The sequence below is a fragment of the Perissodus microlepis genome, chromosome 12, assembly GCF_051167445.1.
Source record: "Perissodus microlepis isolate ML-2025 ecotype Zambia chromosome 12, ASM5116744v1, whole genome shotgun sequence".
NCBI classification, from domain to species: domain Eukaryota; kingdom Metazoa; phylum Chordata; class Actinopteri; order Cichliformes; family Cichlidae; genus Perissodus; species Perissodus microlepis.
In genome coordinates, this window is record NC_140472.1 from 31926468 (window position 1) to 31946322 (window position 19855).

General features: G+C 40.4%; 1 protein-coding gene across 2 annotated transcripts; it reads right to left on the reverse strand.

Annotated features, from left to right (window-relative positions):
• Positions 1-206: 206 nt before the first annotated feature.
• Positions 207-19380, reverse strand: hira (histone cell cycle regulator a). 2 transcript variants are annotated; one of them, XM_084946833.1, is made up of 25 exons: positions 19138-19380; positions 15442-15504; positions 15149-15259; positions 14004-14094; positions 12746-12840; positions 12344-12439; positions 12054-12214; positions 11753-11920; positions 11546-11659; positions 11230-11300; positions 10900-11005; positions 9611-9832; positions 9216-9301; positions 8580-8780; positions 8261-8404; positions 7964-8183; positions 7743-7850; positions 6847-6995; positions 6269-6430; positions 6004-6062; positions 5220-5325; positions 5008-5130; positions 4751-4914; positions 4420-4508; positions 207-3338 (listed from the first exon to the last, which is right to left on the reverse strand). In XM_084946833.1, the coding sequence occupies exons 1-25, from the start codon at positions 19172-19174 to the stop codon at positions 3222-3224; spliced, it is 3063 nt and encodes a 1020-aa protein (XP_084802959.1). In that variant the 5' UTR covers positions 19175-19380; the 3' UTR covers positions 207-3221. The 2 variants fall into 2 exon arrangements, with proteins under 2 accessions (XP_084802959.1, XP_084802958.1); XM_084946832.1 differs by having other exon boundaries at positions 7964-8186.
• Between the last annotated feature and the right edge of the window lie 475 nt (positions 19381-19855).

Below are 19855 nucleotides of genomic sequence, written 5' to 3' on the forward strand. Positions count from 1 at the left end.
AAAAAAAAAGTAAAAAAAAAAAAGGTCCAAGTGAATTTCAAACAAGTTTAAAAAAATGTTATCATAAAAAGTGGTGTTGATGATGGGATTCCGAGCTGTGGGGGAACGTTAGCTGAAATCTGGTTGGGAATTATCAGCATCAGGACCCATTACTTGTGAGCCAGTAACACACGCGAACACGAAATGAAGCAATACCACACAGGAAATTAACAAGCCACAACTGTTCCTCATTTGTTTAATCTTTCCTCTTTTTTTTTCCAAAGCAAAAACTTCAGCTTGTCTCTGGTTATTTTTTCTTTTTCTTATACAAATTGAAAACAAATCAAACAAAACGTCTTGTAGAAACATTTAAAAATGACTGACAGCGAAAACCCCCCGAAAAAAACAACAACAAAAAGAAATGAAACAAACAAGGAAGGAAGTTCTGTACAGATAAAAAAAAAGAAGAAAAAATAAAAAAAAATGGGTGGGGGGTGTTAAGTAAAAGGGATTCCTCTGTGCTGCTTACCACACTCAGAAGTGAAATATAACACTAAACAAGCTTCCTGTGTGATCACACAGAGCAGGCAGAGGAGTGCATTAATGCTGCTGCAGACTAACAAAAGGCTAAACACACGTACTATTAAGGTAAATGAACTTCATTAATGTGTCACTGGGTTTCATGACCTTTGGGTCAAATGTCAAGTTAATGGATATCAGAAAACAATTTTCCCTCCTTAATCCTGAATTGAAAGCAGTGATTCTTGCACAGCAGCAGAGAAATGTGAAGAGAAATCGAGAGAAATCGGAGCCTTTACCGGCTCTGGTTGTGTTTCTGAGTTCAGCTTATTTACAAACCAAGTGGAAAAAAAACACATATACAGAACATTTCACCGAGTCTGGTCTCCTGAAATGTCCACATGATTTCAAATATAAGACATAATTATCTGACAAATCCAGAACCATTTTTGGTGGAGTTCAGAAAAATAAAACCCTGCAGCTACTCTGGACATGCGAGTTAAGAGATTTTTTAACTGTGATTAGCCTCTTTCCATTTCCATCATTCTGAGCCCGCACACTGGTCACTTTTAGACTGAAGTGGGCCAGCAATGTTGCTCGGCTGGACAGAGGAAAAATTCGTCACTGCAAAGTTCGGACAGATTACACATGACAGAAAACAAAACAAACTAAACAAACAAAAAAAGCAGAACTTGTATGATAGCATGTGGCTTCATTATTACAGTTTTCTACATGAAAACAATCTTCTGTGGTCACAATTTGAAGATTCGAGAGAAGCTTTTTCGCTGTTGCCATCTTGGTGTTTTGAAACTGGTTGTGACGAGCAAAAACCAAACAACTGTAAAATCATAAGCTAAATTTACAAAATAATCTTGATGTTGACGAAGACCTGAAATGATTGACTGAGACCTTTAACTCACCAGCAAAGTTTTTACAGAGGTCAAGTATAAGGGCAGCTTTCCCAAAGGACTAGAACTCTTTATCGCCCTCTGGTGGCCAATATTAGACTGCAGGTTTAACGGCATACATCTTTTATACAGTCTGTGGGTTAGATTTGGAGATAATACCAAAAATACTTGTTACCACATGTGCGTCAAGACTTTTGCAACTATGACAAATTTCTTGCACATCCCATCACTTTGCATTGTTTCACCGCTGTCAGTAAGTCTGTCTGACGCCACAGTTAAAGTGTAAAAGTGCCCTACGAATGACAGAGTGCCATTACTGTAACAGACTGGTAAGTCAGCCATGTTACCCATGTCTGAAAGGCCTACTGTTGGGTTAATTTAATATTGCGCATTATGATTCATTCAGCCACCGTATAACACCGTGCAATGACTAAGACCGGCCTGAAAACAGAACCATTTTCTCAACACTCTAAAACGTGTCTTGTGTTGAGAAAACAGTTAAAAAATAATGAAGAAATTTTGATTCCATAAGCTGATTCTTTCTCTCAACCTGTAACACTCGGCACTAACAGTTTACAAACAATGTCTAGCACCAAGAGCTTGTACCGATGTACAACTATTGCACATCTACCAGGGATTCCTGCAATGCCCTAAACCATCTGGTGTCTCGTTCATTTTTTAAGAACTTTATTTTGTCTGAATTTGTGTTTACGATGATTTTAGTGCAGCCAGAGATTCTGAGATGTGATACTGGTCTAGCCTAATGATCAGTCGTAGCGTCAGACGTTGTTTCCCAGTTGCACCCGATCCCATTCTCTGTAGGGCGATGACTTTTTTAAAATCACCTTCTTCTAGATGCGCCAGCCCATCTCTGCAGAAGTGAAGGATTATTCTTTTACAAACAAAATCTATTTTAAACAGCTAAGAATGGAGCTACACTGTGGAGAGATTACAGAATGTAAAAGCTCATTCAGTCGAGGGAGGACCAAAGAATGGCGAATGCACCAATCGAAGGTGCAGACTCACAGATAGCCCTAGTTTAGTGCTTACATAAATTTCTGCTTAATGTTTGTGCACAAATTCTTTTTTCATTTTTTCAATTTTATTTCACAGACAACAATCCTGCATTTCAGTCATGGCCTTGCATTTTACCACCCTTTTCGCATTTTGGTATGAGAACTGCTGATTTTAAAGATAACGGTACACTCGGGAATACCAACCTGTAAAAACCCAGCTGATCCGTAGTCTGGGTGCCCTTCATTTCCTTCACCTGGCAGATGCAGGTGAGAGACTATTTCTCACTAAATTGGCATCACTTTGGTGCAAGCATATTGCTCCTATAAATCTGTTCTAATTTACATTTCTCTTTACATTTTACCTCTGATCTCTCTCCAAGACCTCTGAGAATGATTCCATACAGCTGCTGATGCTGCACCTGACGACCGTTTCTATCACCATCCCCCTTGAGTTACCTTTTCTAGGTTCATGATTAGGAGGGCAGGAGGTGCATAGGTCAAAAAGATCACATTTAGAAGGAATAAAGACAGGAGAGGAGAATTGAAACTGAAAACCAGAAAGAAAAAAAAACTGTCTGGTGAACGACAGCACTGAAAAGTCCCAGCGCTCAAAAAGCTGAGGACCGGCTGATGTTAAAGTTCTCAGAAGACACCCAGGTCGTGTTTTTCAGGTCTGAGCCAGAGCAGCGTTTCAAGTTGAAAAAAGCAGTCAAAGTTTACCGGAGCCGAGCCGAGGCAAACCGAACTGTTTTAAGTCCGTGTGTGTTTGTGTCAGTTTCTGTCTGCGTAGCAGCGTGTGCTATTTGTTGCGCAGCAACTCCAGCTGATCCTGGTACTCAGTGAACAGTCTCTGGAATCGAAGGTTTTCACCAATGACGGGCAAGACCTCCCGCAGCAGCTCACGCTTACGTAGACCCTAAAAACACACAAGTCAAACAGTGAACATGTGAGCACGAAGCGACTCATCTTTTCCTCTTCGTGTGCAAAAAGAAGCAAAAATATGGGAGAAATCAGAGCTGTCATCTTGCAGAAGTGACATTGTTTACAGCGTGTGCGCAGTCGTTACAAAGTGTTCTTTAGTTCAGATAATTTCGGTTTATATCATCCAAGCATACTTACCAGTAATGTGTATCAGAGATTCTGGGAAATGAGTAAATGATCAAAACAAAGTAGCAATCTCAAAGACTAAAAAAAATAAAAATACGAGCGGCTGCCAGTGTTACCCCTCAGCCTCCGAGCAGACACACCTATGGTATCAATTTCAAAATTCTACATTCGAAATCATTCACCACCTTGACAATGGGGTGGCGCAAGCTGCATAAACTGTCCAGGTGTAACACAGAGACACAGACATCCTAAGTAGTGCTAATTAGGACCAGACTAATAAAATATTAGATCAGCAAATTGAAGCAGACATTTCCTAGACGGTCGGTACCACACAGCAAGACATAATATTAATGAGGCAGTCCATAAAAAAGGTTAAAAAGACACCAACAGCACAGATACAGTGAATTAATACAGTCTAATGAGAGACAGCAGATACTGACCAGCTTCCACTGTCTGAACGTCTGCTGATCACCTCACTACCGTATTTGTGCTGTAGGTCCCTTTTGTAGTATTTTCACTATTTTCAGTTTGACTCCACTAATACCAATCAAATCTCTGAAATTGTTTCTCACAATCAAAGATAAAATATTAGGCTGTCAGAAACAGATCCTGGTGCAGTTTATAAGTGCAAACTTTCAACTAATCTGAGATTAAGCCCACGTCCAATCTGCACCTCGGCTGACTTGTCTCAAACATCTAAATAAACCCTTTAAAGACAACTGAGCTGTTCTGTGCTTCACTTACTATTTGAAACAAATACTTTAGTAAAAGCTGTGTTTCATGTCACATTTTGTAGTGACTATACTAATAAAAGCTGTTAATATTCAGTAGACTTTGGATCATCTTAAAAGACAAAATCAAGAGGAAGAGACTGATTTTTGTTGTCGTACCAGTGTGGTGGGCTCCCAGGATGTAGCCGCTGATTTGTGGACGGGACCTAGGAGCTCCTTACAGAGTTCTCTGAGGCGATAGTCTGAGCCTGGAAGGAAAAAACAGAAAAATATATGAAATATAAGAGTTGTTTATATAAGGCTTGTGTACTACATATGACACTGTGCAAGCTAGCTTTTCTACAGTTGCCGCCTGTTCAATCAGACAATTGAGTCCAAATTTTCTGAAAGCACCTAGGCTGTTTTAGTTTCCACCATTTCTCTTTTTCTATCAGAACACATCTGCAATACTCAAATCTGATGTTTGTCCCTTCAGCTGAAAGTTTGGTACCTTCGTTGACGAGGAAACGGGCATAGATGAGCAGCCAGTAGCGATACTCCTGTGTTGACTGCAGAGTCAAAGCAGACGCCAGCTGATTCTCCAGGAAGGCCAGCGTCATGCTCTGCTGCAGGTGGTGAGGGGTGGAGGAGAGGCGGGAAGCCAGCCGACCGGCACTGTGGGGAGCACCGACACTTTTTTATTGACTTTCTTTATTACATTTTATATTACTGAAGATGAGAAGTGCAGATTAAAAATTAAAGACATACTTGAGGTTGCGTCCCTGCATGACAGCCAGAGGCCCAGAGGACACCGGTGTATCGTGGCTAGGCAGGCAGCTCCTGAAGTCAGCACACTGAACCAGAGAGTCACTTTTATCTGCTATCAGAGTCCTGAGAGAGATGGTTTAATCACAGCTGTCAAATCCATTGGTTCATTGTTCATCTGTGAGTACAGTGAGTACTTCCATAGTGTTTCTCACCATGTCTCCAGAGAGGAGCTGAAGCAGTACGACTTCCCGTTGGACAGTCCAATGACTGGAACTCCCTGCTGAGTCAGCAGAGACTGGGACACTGTAGTGTCAGCACCTGAAGACACAAACAAAGTAGTTTTCATGGAGAATAACACGGCTCGATTCACTTATTAATGATCACCTGAGTCATTATATACTGTAATCAAATCAAATCTGGCCTGGAGAGTGCAGTGAAGCAAGTTGGACATAACCACACGTTCTCTCTGTTAGCTGGTGCTACAAACCCTAAAAACCACAGTGAGAGATAACAGGTGGGTCTGCCTCTGTCCCACAGCTTCATGGTGGTCATGGGGTAATACTTTCAGCTTTTGGTGAAACGCTACTGATTTTATATTCTCAGTGTAAAATGGCCTACTAATGAACTCATTTTTCATTACTTTTGTTCCACTAGCTGCAAGGCCAGCAGTGTAAAACAGAATTGGCAGCAGATTAGAATCAAGCATAATATTTGTTTTCCTCATAACCAACTGGGTGCATGCAAATTTCGTCAGTAAGGCACAGCTCAACAGACTGCACATTTAAAATAAATATCAATGAAAGTATACATTTTAAACAAAACTCTGAATATGACTTCTCTGGAGCAGGTTATGTGTTCAGATAAGCAGCTTTAACTCTAAATATACCCATTAACGCATTAGTCTCGCTACACAGTGCACCTCACTACATCTCTCTGCTGTTTTATCGGTCAAGCTTGTTTTGATGTGAGCAGATATCAGCTGTAGCGATGACTCACCAGACAAAACAGTCAGCAGAGACTCATTCTTGACCAGAGCCTTCTGTTTCTGAACATCCCTGCAGAAACAAAAAATGAATTATTACAAAGAGCAAAGATTTTAGAATAAAGACAAATATTCTTTAAATACTACCAGCATAAATTAATGCACTTTCTAAATGTGTAGGCATCTCTGTAAAACTAGTTTTACCTCAGAGATCAAAGATAAAAAATGCAACAAAAGCTCCCAAGCAATTCAAATCAAACAGAGCAGCTGAACACTGACCACACGGACAAAGTCGCTCCAGCGGTCAGAACCATGACGTAGTGGGCAGAGCAGTGTAAGGCAGACGCAGGCGTGCCTAGCTGAATGGCAGGAAGGAGTCGCCGCCCACAGGAAGAGAAGACTGACAACATCCTGTCCTCACAGGCGACTGCAAGGATGTCACTGAGGGAGTGGAGGAGAATTAGGAAGACCAGATTTTGTGCTGTTAATTCATTTTATTTCACATTTTTTGTCTTCGGGAGAGCCTGCTGATGTTTTCATTTCAATAACCATGTGGCCTAAATTAAAATCAGTAGCACTGTGTGGGAATATCCTCCCCTTTTCAGTGATACCTCGAAGGCTTTCCCTCCTCCAACTGGGATTTTAGAGGATGACTGCACACATAAAAAATATTCTGCATGTAATTTAGTATGTAATCTGCATTACTTTACTTAAATGTCTATTTTATCTTTAGTCCTTGACCTTTTAAGTTGTGAAGCTACTAGTTTTTTTTCCAAGTCACATCAAAAAGTGAAAGTAAATCAATTCAAGTATAAACAGAGATTCTGTCTGTATGAAAACTCAGCAGCGCCTCCTACCTGCTGCCTGCAGCAACGACCACAGAGCTGGGCAGGAGCGTGTTCCAGTCTCGTCCCTCTCTGGAGCATCGCAGCTGGCTGAGCTTCGAACCTGCAACCATGGACACCTCATTCTCCACCTCCAGGAACACTGAGGGCTCCATGCTCACCTGAATTGAATTTGAATTTAATCTTTATTTTGAACATGTTAAAAAAGTACAACAACATAGAAATCAAAAGAGACAAACAAAGGAAAACAAGCGACCACAAATACAAAAAAACAACAACTTTCATGTTCAAAAATGAGCAGGAAGAAGCATAAGCTGCACAACAAACACTCTCGATAACGTATGGAGCATCGCCTTCATCAATTACAAATCCACCAAAGCTGATGTTTCAAGACAAGGGAGAAGACGACACTGCTCAAACAGAAAAGGGAGAATTTCTAACTGAAGAAACTGAAACGATAAGTGTCCAAGGAGGAAGCCAGAGAAGGCTTTCTAAAGTGCTGATGGTTATTTATTAATAGATATAAACAAAACAAACAAACAAACAGGCTTGAACTAAAATAAGAATTTCTACCTCTGAGACGTGGGCTTAAGAAAAAAAAGCTACAAAATGAGTAGCCACACAATGGAAACACTAAAAAGAAGAAAAAGACAAAAAAAAGCAGGCAGAGAACAAGGACGACCTTAGCTAGAAGAACAAGAGAACAAACTTAGCAAAGAAATAAAAAGAAAGACCCAAAGCCAAACCGTACAGCTTGTGAGAGATCAGACGGGGGATGCAAACAGATATAATTTGAGGTGAAAAACTGTCAATTAAGGTGGTTATAAAAGTACAATACATCTTCCAGCTGGATTAAACACACTAAACACTTAAAGTCCAAACCAAAGAGATGACAGACGGTGTGTTACCTGCAGACTGAAGGCCTTCTGTGTACTTGGTGTTGGTAGTTTGAAAACAGCGACAGGAGCTGGAGGAGCTACAACCCTGCTGGGCTCCCGTTCCGCGGGAGGAGTTATCTGTTATGACGAGATAAGTAGAAAAGCACACTTGGTTAATCTATTTTAGCTGCACCCAAAGAGCTTAAAATAACAGATTTTCAGGCTTCAGATCCATCCACATGTCCCTCTACCTGAGTGAAAGGTTGAGCCATGGAAGCAGCCATCTTGTCTTTCCTGGGCCGTCCCTTCTTCCTCTTCTCCAGCACCTCTCTTCCATCCAGCAGCAGCTCTGGTTTCCTCTTGCCAAATGTCAGGTTCTTGTTGATGGCAGCCATCTTATCCTCGCTGTCACTGCTGGTCTCTTCTTTGGTTTTTGCCTCCTTCTGGGCGGTGACGCCGTCTTTCGGCCTGCTGCTAGAACAGGACATCAGATATGTCTCAGTGTTCTGTTTTTGTGTTTGATGTTCTTCACTTGCACAGTTACTCACCTGTCTAACGGTGTGAGTCCAGCTGTGGATGAAATGGCAGCTGTCACGCCTGGTGTGGCCTTTGACCTCTCTGTAAACCTGGAGTCCAAAGCTTTCATTGGCTCAATCTTGGAGGCAGAGGTGAGCAGCAGACTGGACTTGACACTGGGACGAAGATAATGAGAAAGACAAGTGAAGGTGGGAATGAGAAAACCAAGCGCCATGTAAACGACTGGGAAGAGGAAGTGGGAGGTTTGGGAATTTAAAGTATGAAAAAGACAACACAGAGAGGGTAAAACAGAAAACAACAGCAAAAATTCCCTATCTGTGATCTCCATACCCATCATTGTTGTCCTCCATTGGCTTAGCAGTGTTGTTAGGAGGAGGTGAGGTAAGCATGGGGTCGTGTGTGGGCTTAAGCCCCATAGAAGAGGCCTGTCCTGGGCTGGAGTCGGAGCTGAGCTGGGGGGTGAGCTGGCTGGACATGGATGAGCCCGAGGGCAGGATGGGAACACTGTTGAACAAAGCCGGAGAGAAATCCCTGCAGAGAGTAAAGGGCCTGTGATCTTCTACTCTTCATCTGGTTAACATTATTATTACTTTTATACAACAACAACTAACTTTAACCATCACTTTTTCTACATTGCATTAGCTCTGTGGACCAGAATCATCTTCAGTTTGCACCACGTGGCTTCTATGTTGTTAAAACACGCAACAATAGCCCCGTTTCAACTGTTAATTAAATCTAGATCCGGTTCAGACTGAGAGGAGTCTTTGAACTTGCGTGGATTCAAAACCAAAGATTTGACACTTCAAGCTCTTCTCTTATTGTGTTGCTGTAGCTTTGATGGCACAGAAGAAACCTGTAATCAGTCCAGCCGCTATCTTTGGAGTCCAAACATGATCTACCAGGTATTTAGCTATTTTTGTGAGATCAGCCATCTTGTTCACCGGAGTGTGTTTCATGCTTTCCTACCCCGTGTCCAGCTGAGCAATGCAGAGCGGTGTGATTCTTCTTCTGCCATCTGCTGTTCTCGTCTCCACCTGCTTCTTCAAAAGATTCTGCCAGATGAGAGAATAAAGCATCCAAGAAATTTACACTGCACAGATATAAAAATGATGTTTTGACAGCTTTGGAAAATTAAAAGTTTAAAACATTAATATATATATAAAATACATAAGTATTAGTATATTTTAAACTGTGTTGGACTTTGATTTCTAATGTATATTGTCTCTACTCTAACAGTTTTCCAAAAACCCAATGAAAATATAATTATCAGGTTTCTGATATGCTTCCAGGAAGAACCTCCCAGAACTATGTAAGCATTTTTTCCCTTAATTTCATTTATTATAGATGGCTGCTCCATCTACCTTCCTGATGTCCTCCAGAGACTCCCCGTTCATCACACTGTTGAGTTTGGGTGCTGAGGATTCAGGTGCAGCAGCACCTGGTCCTGAGTTGGCCTGGGCAGAGTTCTGCCGCTCCTGTTGGTATTTGAGCATCTCGGGGTTCTCGATGATGGTGTTGGAGAGCTGAGCCTCGGTGCTGGTTATAGCCAGACTCTTACCGTAGATGTTCTGATGGATACTGTTCTATTTGTCACAAGAAGGAAAAGAAAAGTTTTCTAGGAGGGAAGAAACCTTATTTAAGCAAGAACCACCAACAAAATTAAAAAATCTGTTAAACTGCTTAGCAATAAAAACCTGGAATATAAAGATGTCAACCAATAATTATACATAAAGCAGAGTTTGGGCCTTTCATTCATTCACTGATTACTTTTCTCTGCTTCTAAGAATGAAAAACAAGATGAGAAGGGACAACTTTGTTATGTGGTTTAAATAAAACTTTGTATTTGTTAGCTGGTTCAGAGTTTATTATTAGCTAAATAAATAAAAGATGAGGGGAAGACTTTGACTTTAAATATATCTGCAGTACATATTTTCAGCTCTACATTTTCATTGCTGCACTCTACTAGAGTAGATCTGTATGAGGCACAGTTCAAATAATCTTTATTTATCTTACTGGGCTCCTAAATTACCCCCCACAAGTAAAGAAAGACAGTACAGAAGGCAAGCTGCTCAGATGGTCAACACTCCTGGGCACTTACTCAGGCTCCAAAATAATGTTTAAATTGGACCTCGTTTTTTCCAGCTCCATATATTTATTGTTATAGTCTACTGGAATAGCTTTGCATAGTCTGCACTTAAAATAAACCTTACTAATCTTATACAGGGCCTTGGTCTCTATCCCTCAGTTCATCTTCTGTTTGAAACAAGCCGTCTTAGCTCCTTATTCTCTAAACCTACTTTCTCCTGATTGGCTGTAACTCACAAACAAAGTTTAAACAGTAAGTGAGGCAGATTTCTCCGCACACCGGCAGAGCCATGTGCCTGAGATGACCACATTTGGGATATCCCCCATATGTCATAAAACACAGCCAAGAGCAGAAAACACCATCTGAAACCAAGCATTCAAAGCTTGAGACTTGACCTACATGATATCCTTGTACACAAGCTGACCTCATTATTTGAAACTCTAGCTATGTTTAACATGAGCATCTACCATTGTAGTAGAATATATATGACACAGGTTTTAAGTGTACACAGGACTAGTTGTAAACATACAGTCACAATTTCAGTGATGCCTTGATGCTTCTTACCTTCTCCTCTTCATTCAGCGGGTCTCCCAGTTCATCCAGGGAGAAGTCCAAATAGGCGACTGTGCCATCCATCGAACAAACCAACATCCCCAGACCCGTCAATGTCCTGATACACACATACATATCAAACTCAGACATTTATCACCACCAGTAATGTTTAATAAGCCTACACAAAACACCTGTATGCAAACAGAGAAGGGTGCAGGTAAAAAAGCATCCACACACTGAGACATTAAAAATGATATCTGAAGTCAGATATCTGAAGTCAGGGCGGTGGACTTAGAATAAGAGAGACTACAGAATGTGACAGCCCACAATGTCTTCACTCACCAGGAAATGTCCATAATGGATTTATCGAAAAGATCATGGATGACCACAAGAGGGCGCTTCAGTGAGGTGAGCTGGAGCAGAGAGAGCGAGAGAGACTTTATTTTTTATATCCTCCCAAACAGCTACTAAAACTGGGTTTGGCGATTCCTGGTGAGAAACCACTGAACTGGAAAAACTGCCCTCACTTGGGTATTAATGTACATGTCATCACATCAATAAGCCACGAAAACTGCAGCTTGACTAAGGAATGAGAGTCCTAACTTTTATGTTTTACTATCATTATTTTAAACTTTAAAAATGTGGGTTTTTTACTGACCCAGACGGAAAGCGATCGGTCTTTGCTGCCGACAGCGCAGCAGCAGTACGGACAGCTGGGCTTCGGAGAGCTGCCGTTCTTCTGCTTCTTCTTGAAAATCTTTGGGTTGAATTTCTGTAGGAACAGAAACCAGACGCATCAATAAGTAGCTTTTCTTTTGTTTAAATATAGATTTACTGGCTGAACATGTTGCTAGCACATCCTCACCACCACGGTGACAGCTTTACGGTGGCCCACAAAGTCCATATTAGTCTTCCAGCCATCTCTCTCCACAATCTGAGCGGTGGGGCCGGAGTTGTTCATTGCATGAGCCGACACAAGATACTGACCGTCTGGAGACCAGGACAGACGCAGGACGTGGGTCGTCCCACCACACTGAGAGTGAGACAGAAAGAGAAAAATCCCTTAAACTGTGATGACAAAATAAAATCAAAACCTAAATCAATTAGTGGAAACACACAACGTATCCAATGGGTTCCAATCAAAGCGAGAGTGAGTGTTTCTGTACCTCACTGAAAGGTTTGGTGATGTTCGCCTCCATCTGCCAGTCCACCGTCCGCCACACTTTCAGACTGTGGTCGTCAGCCTGGGAGGCGATGTATTTCCCCACTGGATCCCATGTGAGGCCTTTCACCAGGCCAGTGTGTCCTCGCAGAGTAGTGACCATCTCTGAATAGATCATTAAGACAGTTGCAGAGTGTGCAGAAAGTGTTTTTTCCCTCTCAGTTAAAAACAAAAGACTTTTGTAAATATGGGCATTTTCTATTTTCCAGAGGCTGAGCTGTGGTTAAACTTTACCTGGAAATTTGCGAGCGTTCCAGATCACAATGGTGTTATCCACACTGCAGGAGGCCAGCCACACGTCATGAGGAGACCACGCCACGTCCATCACATCTGCAAACACAGCACAATGATAACAAATGATGACAATGGTGTGACACTTTTCTTTTTTTGACATTAATATGTCAAAGGGGATTTAAAGAAAGAAATTTACCAAGTAATGTACTGAATGTTGAAGGGGAAAAAATCTGGCTATTATCTGAAATATTTTACCACTTTATTTTTGTTTTTACTATTTATTCATCGTCTTCACCTCGAGAACACACACAATGAACAGAGGCTCTTTTACTAGCCAGGTTGGTGGATGTGTGCAGATGTTCAATATCTGTGAACATCTGCAACTTCTCTGGAGTCTATTACCTCCAGTGTGGTTCCTCAGGATTGTGACACACCTCCACTGCTCCACATTGGCCAACTTGCTGCTTGACCCAAACACTGTGCTGGGACCGATGAACCTACAGGGAAAAGAAACACACAGACAGACATGATTAAAAAGCAGCAAATGTGAATGCTGACATAATTATCAACAATGGAGATTCACCAGAAAACATCAGTGAGAGGAAGTTAGCTTGAACTAGCAAGAAAAGGATAGCATGCATCCAGTCAGTTCATACACAGAGAAAGAACTGGGACATACTTTAAAGTAGCAAAGAATAATAAATATAGACTTTGTTACAAAAATACTTGTGTAATAATCATCTTTTATGGCTTTTGGCAACAAGAGCACTTCGTGTGAGTAACATATACCAGCAACTGAACGAGGTATCAACCTACTGCAAGTTCTGGTTATTCTGGTTGTCCAGCTTGGAAGCAAATTTCCAGAGAAGAGCTACCAGCTGCAGTATAGGATGTCGAAGTCTGTTCAAAAAACCCCTCTGGCAGTCTTAGTTATACTCTGGTGTTATTTTTATTCATGCAGCAAAATAAATAAATAAATAAAAGCTAAAATTAGGTCCAAAATATATTTAGATATATTTATGTGACCGTTCTGACCTCGGTGGACCACCCAAGTAAAGTATATGTGTAGGAAACAGTGTGTCAAGATCCAAAAGTGGCCAGTGGCATGCCTCTCCTGGAGCTGTGGAATACGCCGATTATAGCTCTATACCATCCATCAGCAGCAGCACATCATCCAACAGTAGCTGACAGCTGTAGAATCTGCATGTGGCCCATCTCCAGCAGTAGCATACCACTGGCAATTTTTGGATCATGGTGCTGCAGAATTATTAAGGTTACAAAAATAGTAGATTTTTGGTTTTTTGGCTTAATTAAACAGCCCTAGTTTATAACAGTGAGTCATATGATTGACCATTTAACAGCATGCTGGTGTTACTAGAACAAAAAAAAATAGAATAGGATAAATAAATAATATTGATGCAAGTTTATTAAAGTGTAGATCGTTGTAATCTAATGCACTGTGGAAAGCCATAAAATTGCCGCCTATCACACACACACACACACAGTCTAGTGTGCGTTCACGCTGACACAAAAAGTTTCCCATTCTGCTTTCAGCTCAGTCACCATGGAAACGTCCTTGTTTGGCCGTCTTTCCAGACGTTTCTCGACAGATAGTGAATGCTGTTTATCATATTGAGCAGGTGACTGTGTGTATACATACGCAGCTCTCTTCCACACCATGACCAGCTTGTCGTCTCCTCCGGAGGCCAGATACAGCCCGTTGTTGGACCAGCGCACACAGTTCACACAGGCTGCAGAGACACACACAAACACTTCTGCTCACTGAGGCTATAAATACAGTTTGTATGGATTTGTGCTGAGGAGGCTGTTAGGGTGGACAATAACAGCACCTGCAGATCAAGATGCTCTCATTATTAAATATGGCTGCTTGTTATTAGGTCACTGAACACAGCAGCAGTTTATGTCAGTGGCAGTTCATGGAAGGCGAAGTGATTTTAATTTCCTGCCGCTGTTATCTCCATCCATCCAAGGTCAACGTTCCCGAAGGTTTTAGTCAGATGGGTTTATAGTTATAGATTTCCTTTCTTTCTTTTTTCATAGTGTAAAAGGTCTAATCATTTTTTTTAAATAGTTACTTTTCCTTAGTTCTTTTTTATTCAAATCACATTCTGAATACATCTTGAACTCTTTCAGACTTATCTTATAGTATTTAACTAACATTTTTACTCACTGACCCCCTTGTTGTGTTATATTCAGCTTTATACATCGGATTTGTTGTATCTGATTTACATTTTTACTTAATGAGCATTTTTAGTTTTTACCCTATTTCATCAATTTAAATGACCTCTTTTTAGAGATTGTTTCTCAAAGTTTTCTTGTCACTTAGTTATTTTTTGCCATATATAAAGCCTTTAGACTATTCTACTTCAACTACTTTATACTTTAAATTGATGGTGTTTTTTTTGTTGTTGTAGGTTTTCTATTACGATGTTTAGGCTTATTACACATTGGTGGAAAACCTTGTTTGGGGATTCTAGCAAAGGAGAAAATGTAATGAGTTTTTTGGAAGCAGAACTTTTTTTCTATGACTTGTTCTGCAGCTGTCAAGGAAATGATAACAGCTGTGCATCTTGGTATTGCAGTACAGTCTACATGCATTAGATGTTTATTTGTGCAGCTTTCAATAACTGTTAAAAAACTAATTAATTAAAGAAAATTACATATACACACAGTGTGGAGCTATCGTTAGAGACCATAAGTAACCCTTAAGTTTAATTAAGGGGAAAAAATGACCTAGAGGACAAATACACTCATTAACCAACCATATATACAGACTTTGATTACCTAAGTGATTGTCCATCTGGCAAAGCATTTTGGGAATATTCTCGTTCTTCTCATCCTCCTCTCTGAGGACCGGCGCCATGTTCCAGATCATCACCTTCCCCGAATCCTCCCCTGGAAACAATCCAAGTATTTTAAACATGAAACACCTTCACAAGGAGCAACAGGGAGACTTTTTTTAAGCTGGAAAGTAAACCTGAACCCAGCTGTAACTTTCCATCAGTTAGAATACTAAGCTGTTGTTTAAAAATGATCCTAAAGGGAGAAACTTTCATTTTAGCAGTTGTTGGTTTTACCTTGGCCACCAGTTGCAAATTTTGTTCCATCAGGGTGGATGTCAACTGAAAATATGGGTTTACCTGAGAAACACAAAAATCAACATTTAATATCAGTCATCTCAATTTTAATAGATCTAAAGAACACAAAAACTGCAGACTGATATTGTACACAGGTAACCTAGAGATACTGAGAAAACTGGAGGAAATAAAGGAGTAACTAAAAGGAAAGACACCAGAGTGCATCTGGAAAGTTTACAAAACCTTTTAAGTTTTCCACATTTTGCTGATTCAAACTCATAATTTTTACACCAATCCATAGAGCACACACATGTCCCACAGTCACAAGCCAAAACAGGTTTTCTAGTGTGTTAAATGACAGCACTGACATTTTCCATTGACAAGCGTATTCAGAGCGTTTGCTCAGTACATGGCTAAAGCACATCCACTTCCTGGAAATACTTTCTTGGCGATATGCTTTGGGTTGACATCTGAAGCTTAACACTGCTACACTCTCTCCTAAATTGTCTCACTAATATGCCCACAGCATGATGGTGCACCACACCATGTTGTAGTGATGGCACTAATGAGATGACTTCTGATTACCTTTAAAAACTAATGGCATCTATGGTTGCTGGTTAATTGACACTTCACCACAGAGGCCTGATTAGTAGAGTGCTGCACCAAATTTACACCCTGCAAGCTCTACAAAGGAAATCTAGATCCTAATTGATTGTGACAGCTGGGCTCTTGAATATCTGGTCTGACAAAGGCCTTTCATCCTCAGTTACTCAGTTTGGTTGGGTAGGCAGCTCTAAGAAGACTGCTGATCATGGCAAACTTCTTATATTTTAAGTTATGGAGGCTAGGGCTGGGCCATATCATATCGTTCACGGTAATACCGGTATAATGTTCGGCAACGATAAGAAAATGAAATATCGCGATAGAATATGGGTAAAACGCGCATGCACAGTGCCTTTGTTTTCATATGCACATGGCGGGAAAAGCATGGCGGCGACAGAGAATGAGAAGGGCGAAAGCGGATCATTGAATGAAAAAGATGAACCAGTATTGGTTTGTAAAAATGCTGCAACTTCAGTGGTGTGGAACTGGTTTAGCTTTCGTCCGTCAGAGACAAAACAAAGCACTATTTTTGGTAGAGCATGCTAGCGGGCCGTCGTTATTACTGTGTTTTTTGGAAAAATCTACAGTGCCCCTTATAATCCCGTGTGCCTTATGTATGAATTCTGGTTGTGTTTACTGACCTCGAAATGATTGTATGTGGTACACGGCGCTCGAAAATCTGTCAAATGTTTTAGTACAACTTTGCTAAGCTACGAAGCCGCACCGCTTGATGGATTGTCGGAGCATTACGGCTATCGTAGGCAGGAGCCTCGTGGAGTGATACATACTGTGCTTCAACATAATATTACCGTATTGTGTGTGTATAACCTCTTTTTAAGTTTTGTAGATATTCTACATGGTTATGCTGAGGATATGTCGGCCAATTTCCACTGGAAATGCCTTTTGGTTAAACTGTCAGCAAGGAATTTGCATTTGCACTGTTAAATTTTTATATAATTTTAATGCACATAAAAAAAACAGCTGCTTGTTTAAGTGAAAATACATTGATTTTTTTTGCACTAATAAAGTTGTGGAGTTGTAAAGTGTTTTGTCTAGTGTCAATTATATCGTCAGTTATATCATTATCGCAAATTTTCAAATGTATATCGTGATAAATATTTTTGATCATATCGCCCTGCTCTAATGGAGGCTACGGTTCCCATAAGTATGTTCAACAGTGCTCACGTTCAAAATGACATTAAGGTGGCAGCCTATCAGAATCTTTCCTGTCTTAACAAATGATCTTCATTCTTCTATAAATTAGATAATTAAATCTTATTTTGCTTTGTTGCTGCAAAGTATTGTGCACAGATCCGCCTGAAATGCAAAAAAGCATGTAAATGAAAACTTTCCAAGCACACTGCATGTTGGACACATTTCAACATAACACAGGAACATGGCATTGACCTCAGCTGTTTGTTTTTTTTACCAGGCTTTGTTTAGTCTGCCTTATGGAAAGTTACTCAACTGTTCTGTGATTTTCCACAGGTATGTTAGAACATGCCCACACCCGAGACTGTATTTCAGTGTCTTGTCAGGTTTACAATCGACATGCACTCGAGGATTTTCCTGAAAGGAAACCTTTCTGGTAAATCCTCCAAAATCTCTTTGGTAGTATAACCTAATTCCCTAACTCTTCCTTTAAGCCATGGAGATACATTACACAGTATTTCAAAAACATCATCATTAGCTGGTTTCTATGTAATTTATACTTTTTTATTGTTTTATTTTAAGCTAAAAAAATAATGTGACTTGCTGTGAAATTATGCACACACTGTTTCTTTAGGATCAGTTGAATGAAATGAGCAGTTAAATACAAGAGACAAATATGGCAGTATCTTCCTATATTTCAAAGTGAAATCCAAATGACATTAAACTAAGCAGCAGGGTCATTGCTGTTCCTCGAAGTTCGAGTCAATAGAGGCTCTTCGGGATTATTTTTTTCTTTAGATAATTATCTCGTTAATTCAGATATGGTCAAGCCAATGTATTGAGCTTCTTCGAAGAACTAATAGTGAGGCTTCAGAACAGAACCAGTGTGTGGCATATCCATCCTTCTGTGTACAGTCTATACAATACACCCTTACTTAACAGTCGGTGCCTTTTTGCCTAAGAAACCACAATTTGAAATAAGGTTACAATTGCTAAAATATATTTGAAAATAGCTACAACTGTACAATAAAAAACTGTGACTTATTACAAACTTCTCATTACTTAAAGTGATATTTATAAAAGATACAGTACTGTGTACTACGTGACTAAAGCTGAGGTTCATACCTAACCGTGCACTCTGTATACACCCCTGAGTACGTGCTTAATTTTAGCAACAGTGCAAAAATGTCTAAAAATTACAAAGAAACTCCCGTTGAGTACTGAATTAAAAAACAAACAAAAAAAAACAAAGCATTATTTCCTCAGTTTTCTTTGTAAAGATATCAGCAGCTGGAATCCATCTGCTGATATAATTATACATTTAATACATTTGGTTTCATGCTATATTGATGCTGTTGTGCAATTTTGTTGGAGTCTTCAAAATGTCAATTATTTCAGGGGCAAAATGTGCTCTACTAACAACAGTCGTTAGCTGCACCCTAAATTCAGGCCATTTCCCTGGCGGTTAACTTTCCAAACTGACAGCTTAAAAATTATCCCAGCAGACACTTGTTTATTTTTTTACGCTTTCTGTGAAGCCGTCACACAAATAAAATGTTAAAATATCCCACGGGATGTGAGTAAATCTGACCCCAAAAAGTCACTCCGAGGCAGTAACTTCGACACGGGTCATCTGCCAGGTAAGTTAGCTAACGTCAGGACACCAGAACTAGCCGGGGGGGCTAACTAGCTAGCTAGCTAGCTAAGGTTAGCAAACAAATATACTTTGAGCACAGAGACACTGACAACGGCACAAACACCAAATGCAAGTGCCCAAACGTTGGCTTAGGTTTAGCATGTGAGTGACTTTTAAGTGACTAACAAGTCAAACAAGTGTGCACCAGCACCATAACCATCATCATCATCATGCGTCCTTATCAAGTCGCCCCCCTCCGACAACAAAAGCCCAACTTGATCCAACAGATTCCTGCACAAGCTTACCGTTGTGGCTCACCCAGCTCGGCTTCAGCAGCTTCATTTTCACCCCGGGTATTTTATTTTAAATCCCTTCGAAACAAAAATCCATCCAGCGCTCACTTTCGGTTCATGGGAAAACTAACGAAAAGCTCCCTCCTATTGTCTCAAACTCCGTCCGACACTTTGTTGATTGCGCGATTCAACTCCCATCTCGCAGCATCCCCGAGTCCCCGAGTCGACCAACGGACAGCAACAGACAGGCGGCCCCGGATGACAAACGGGCGAACACCAGGCAGCTCAGGAAGTGTTTCCGTAAGTTTTGACCGCGGACAGGAAAAGGGTGCAGGCAACATATCATAATACACCCACGGGGAGAGTTAAAATAGAAGACAACTACCAAAAGATAATTATTTGTGATTTTTTTACTTATTAATTTTTTCGAGTGCAAATACTCAAATGTTAAACCCGAAAATCAACTCAAATTCACACCGTTTGTGTCGATTGGATCTGACGCGGCTTTTATTTTGAAAGGCTAAATGGCAGATTAGTGCGCAAACTCGGAGTTTCTTTTCGACAATTTAGCACAATTTAAAATGTCTTTTAAATATTCTTGAAAATAAAACATTAAACATACACTAAGAACAGTTAAAATATGTTTTTATATTGGAGCTGAGAAGTTTCTGGCCAACTTCTAATTTGTTTTTGCTTCACCCCTTAGAGCTGGAAAAAAATATATAATAAA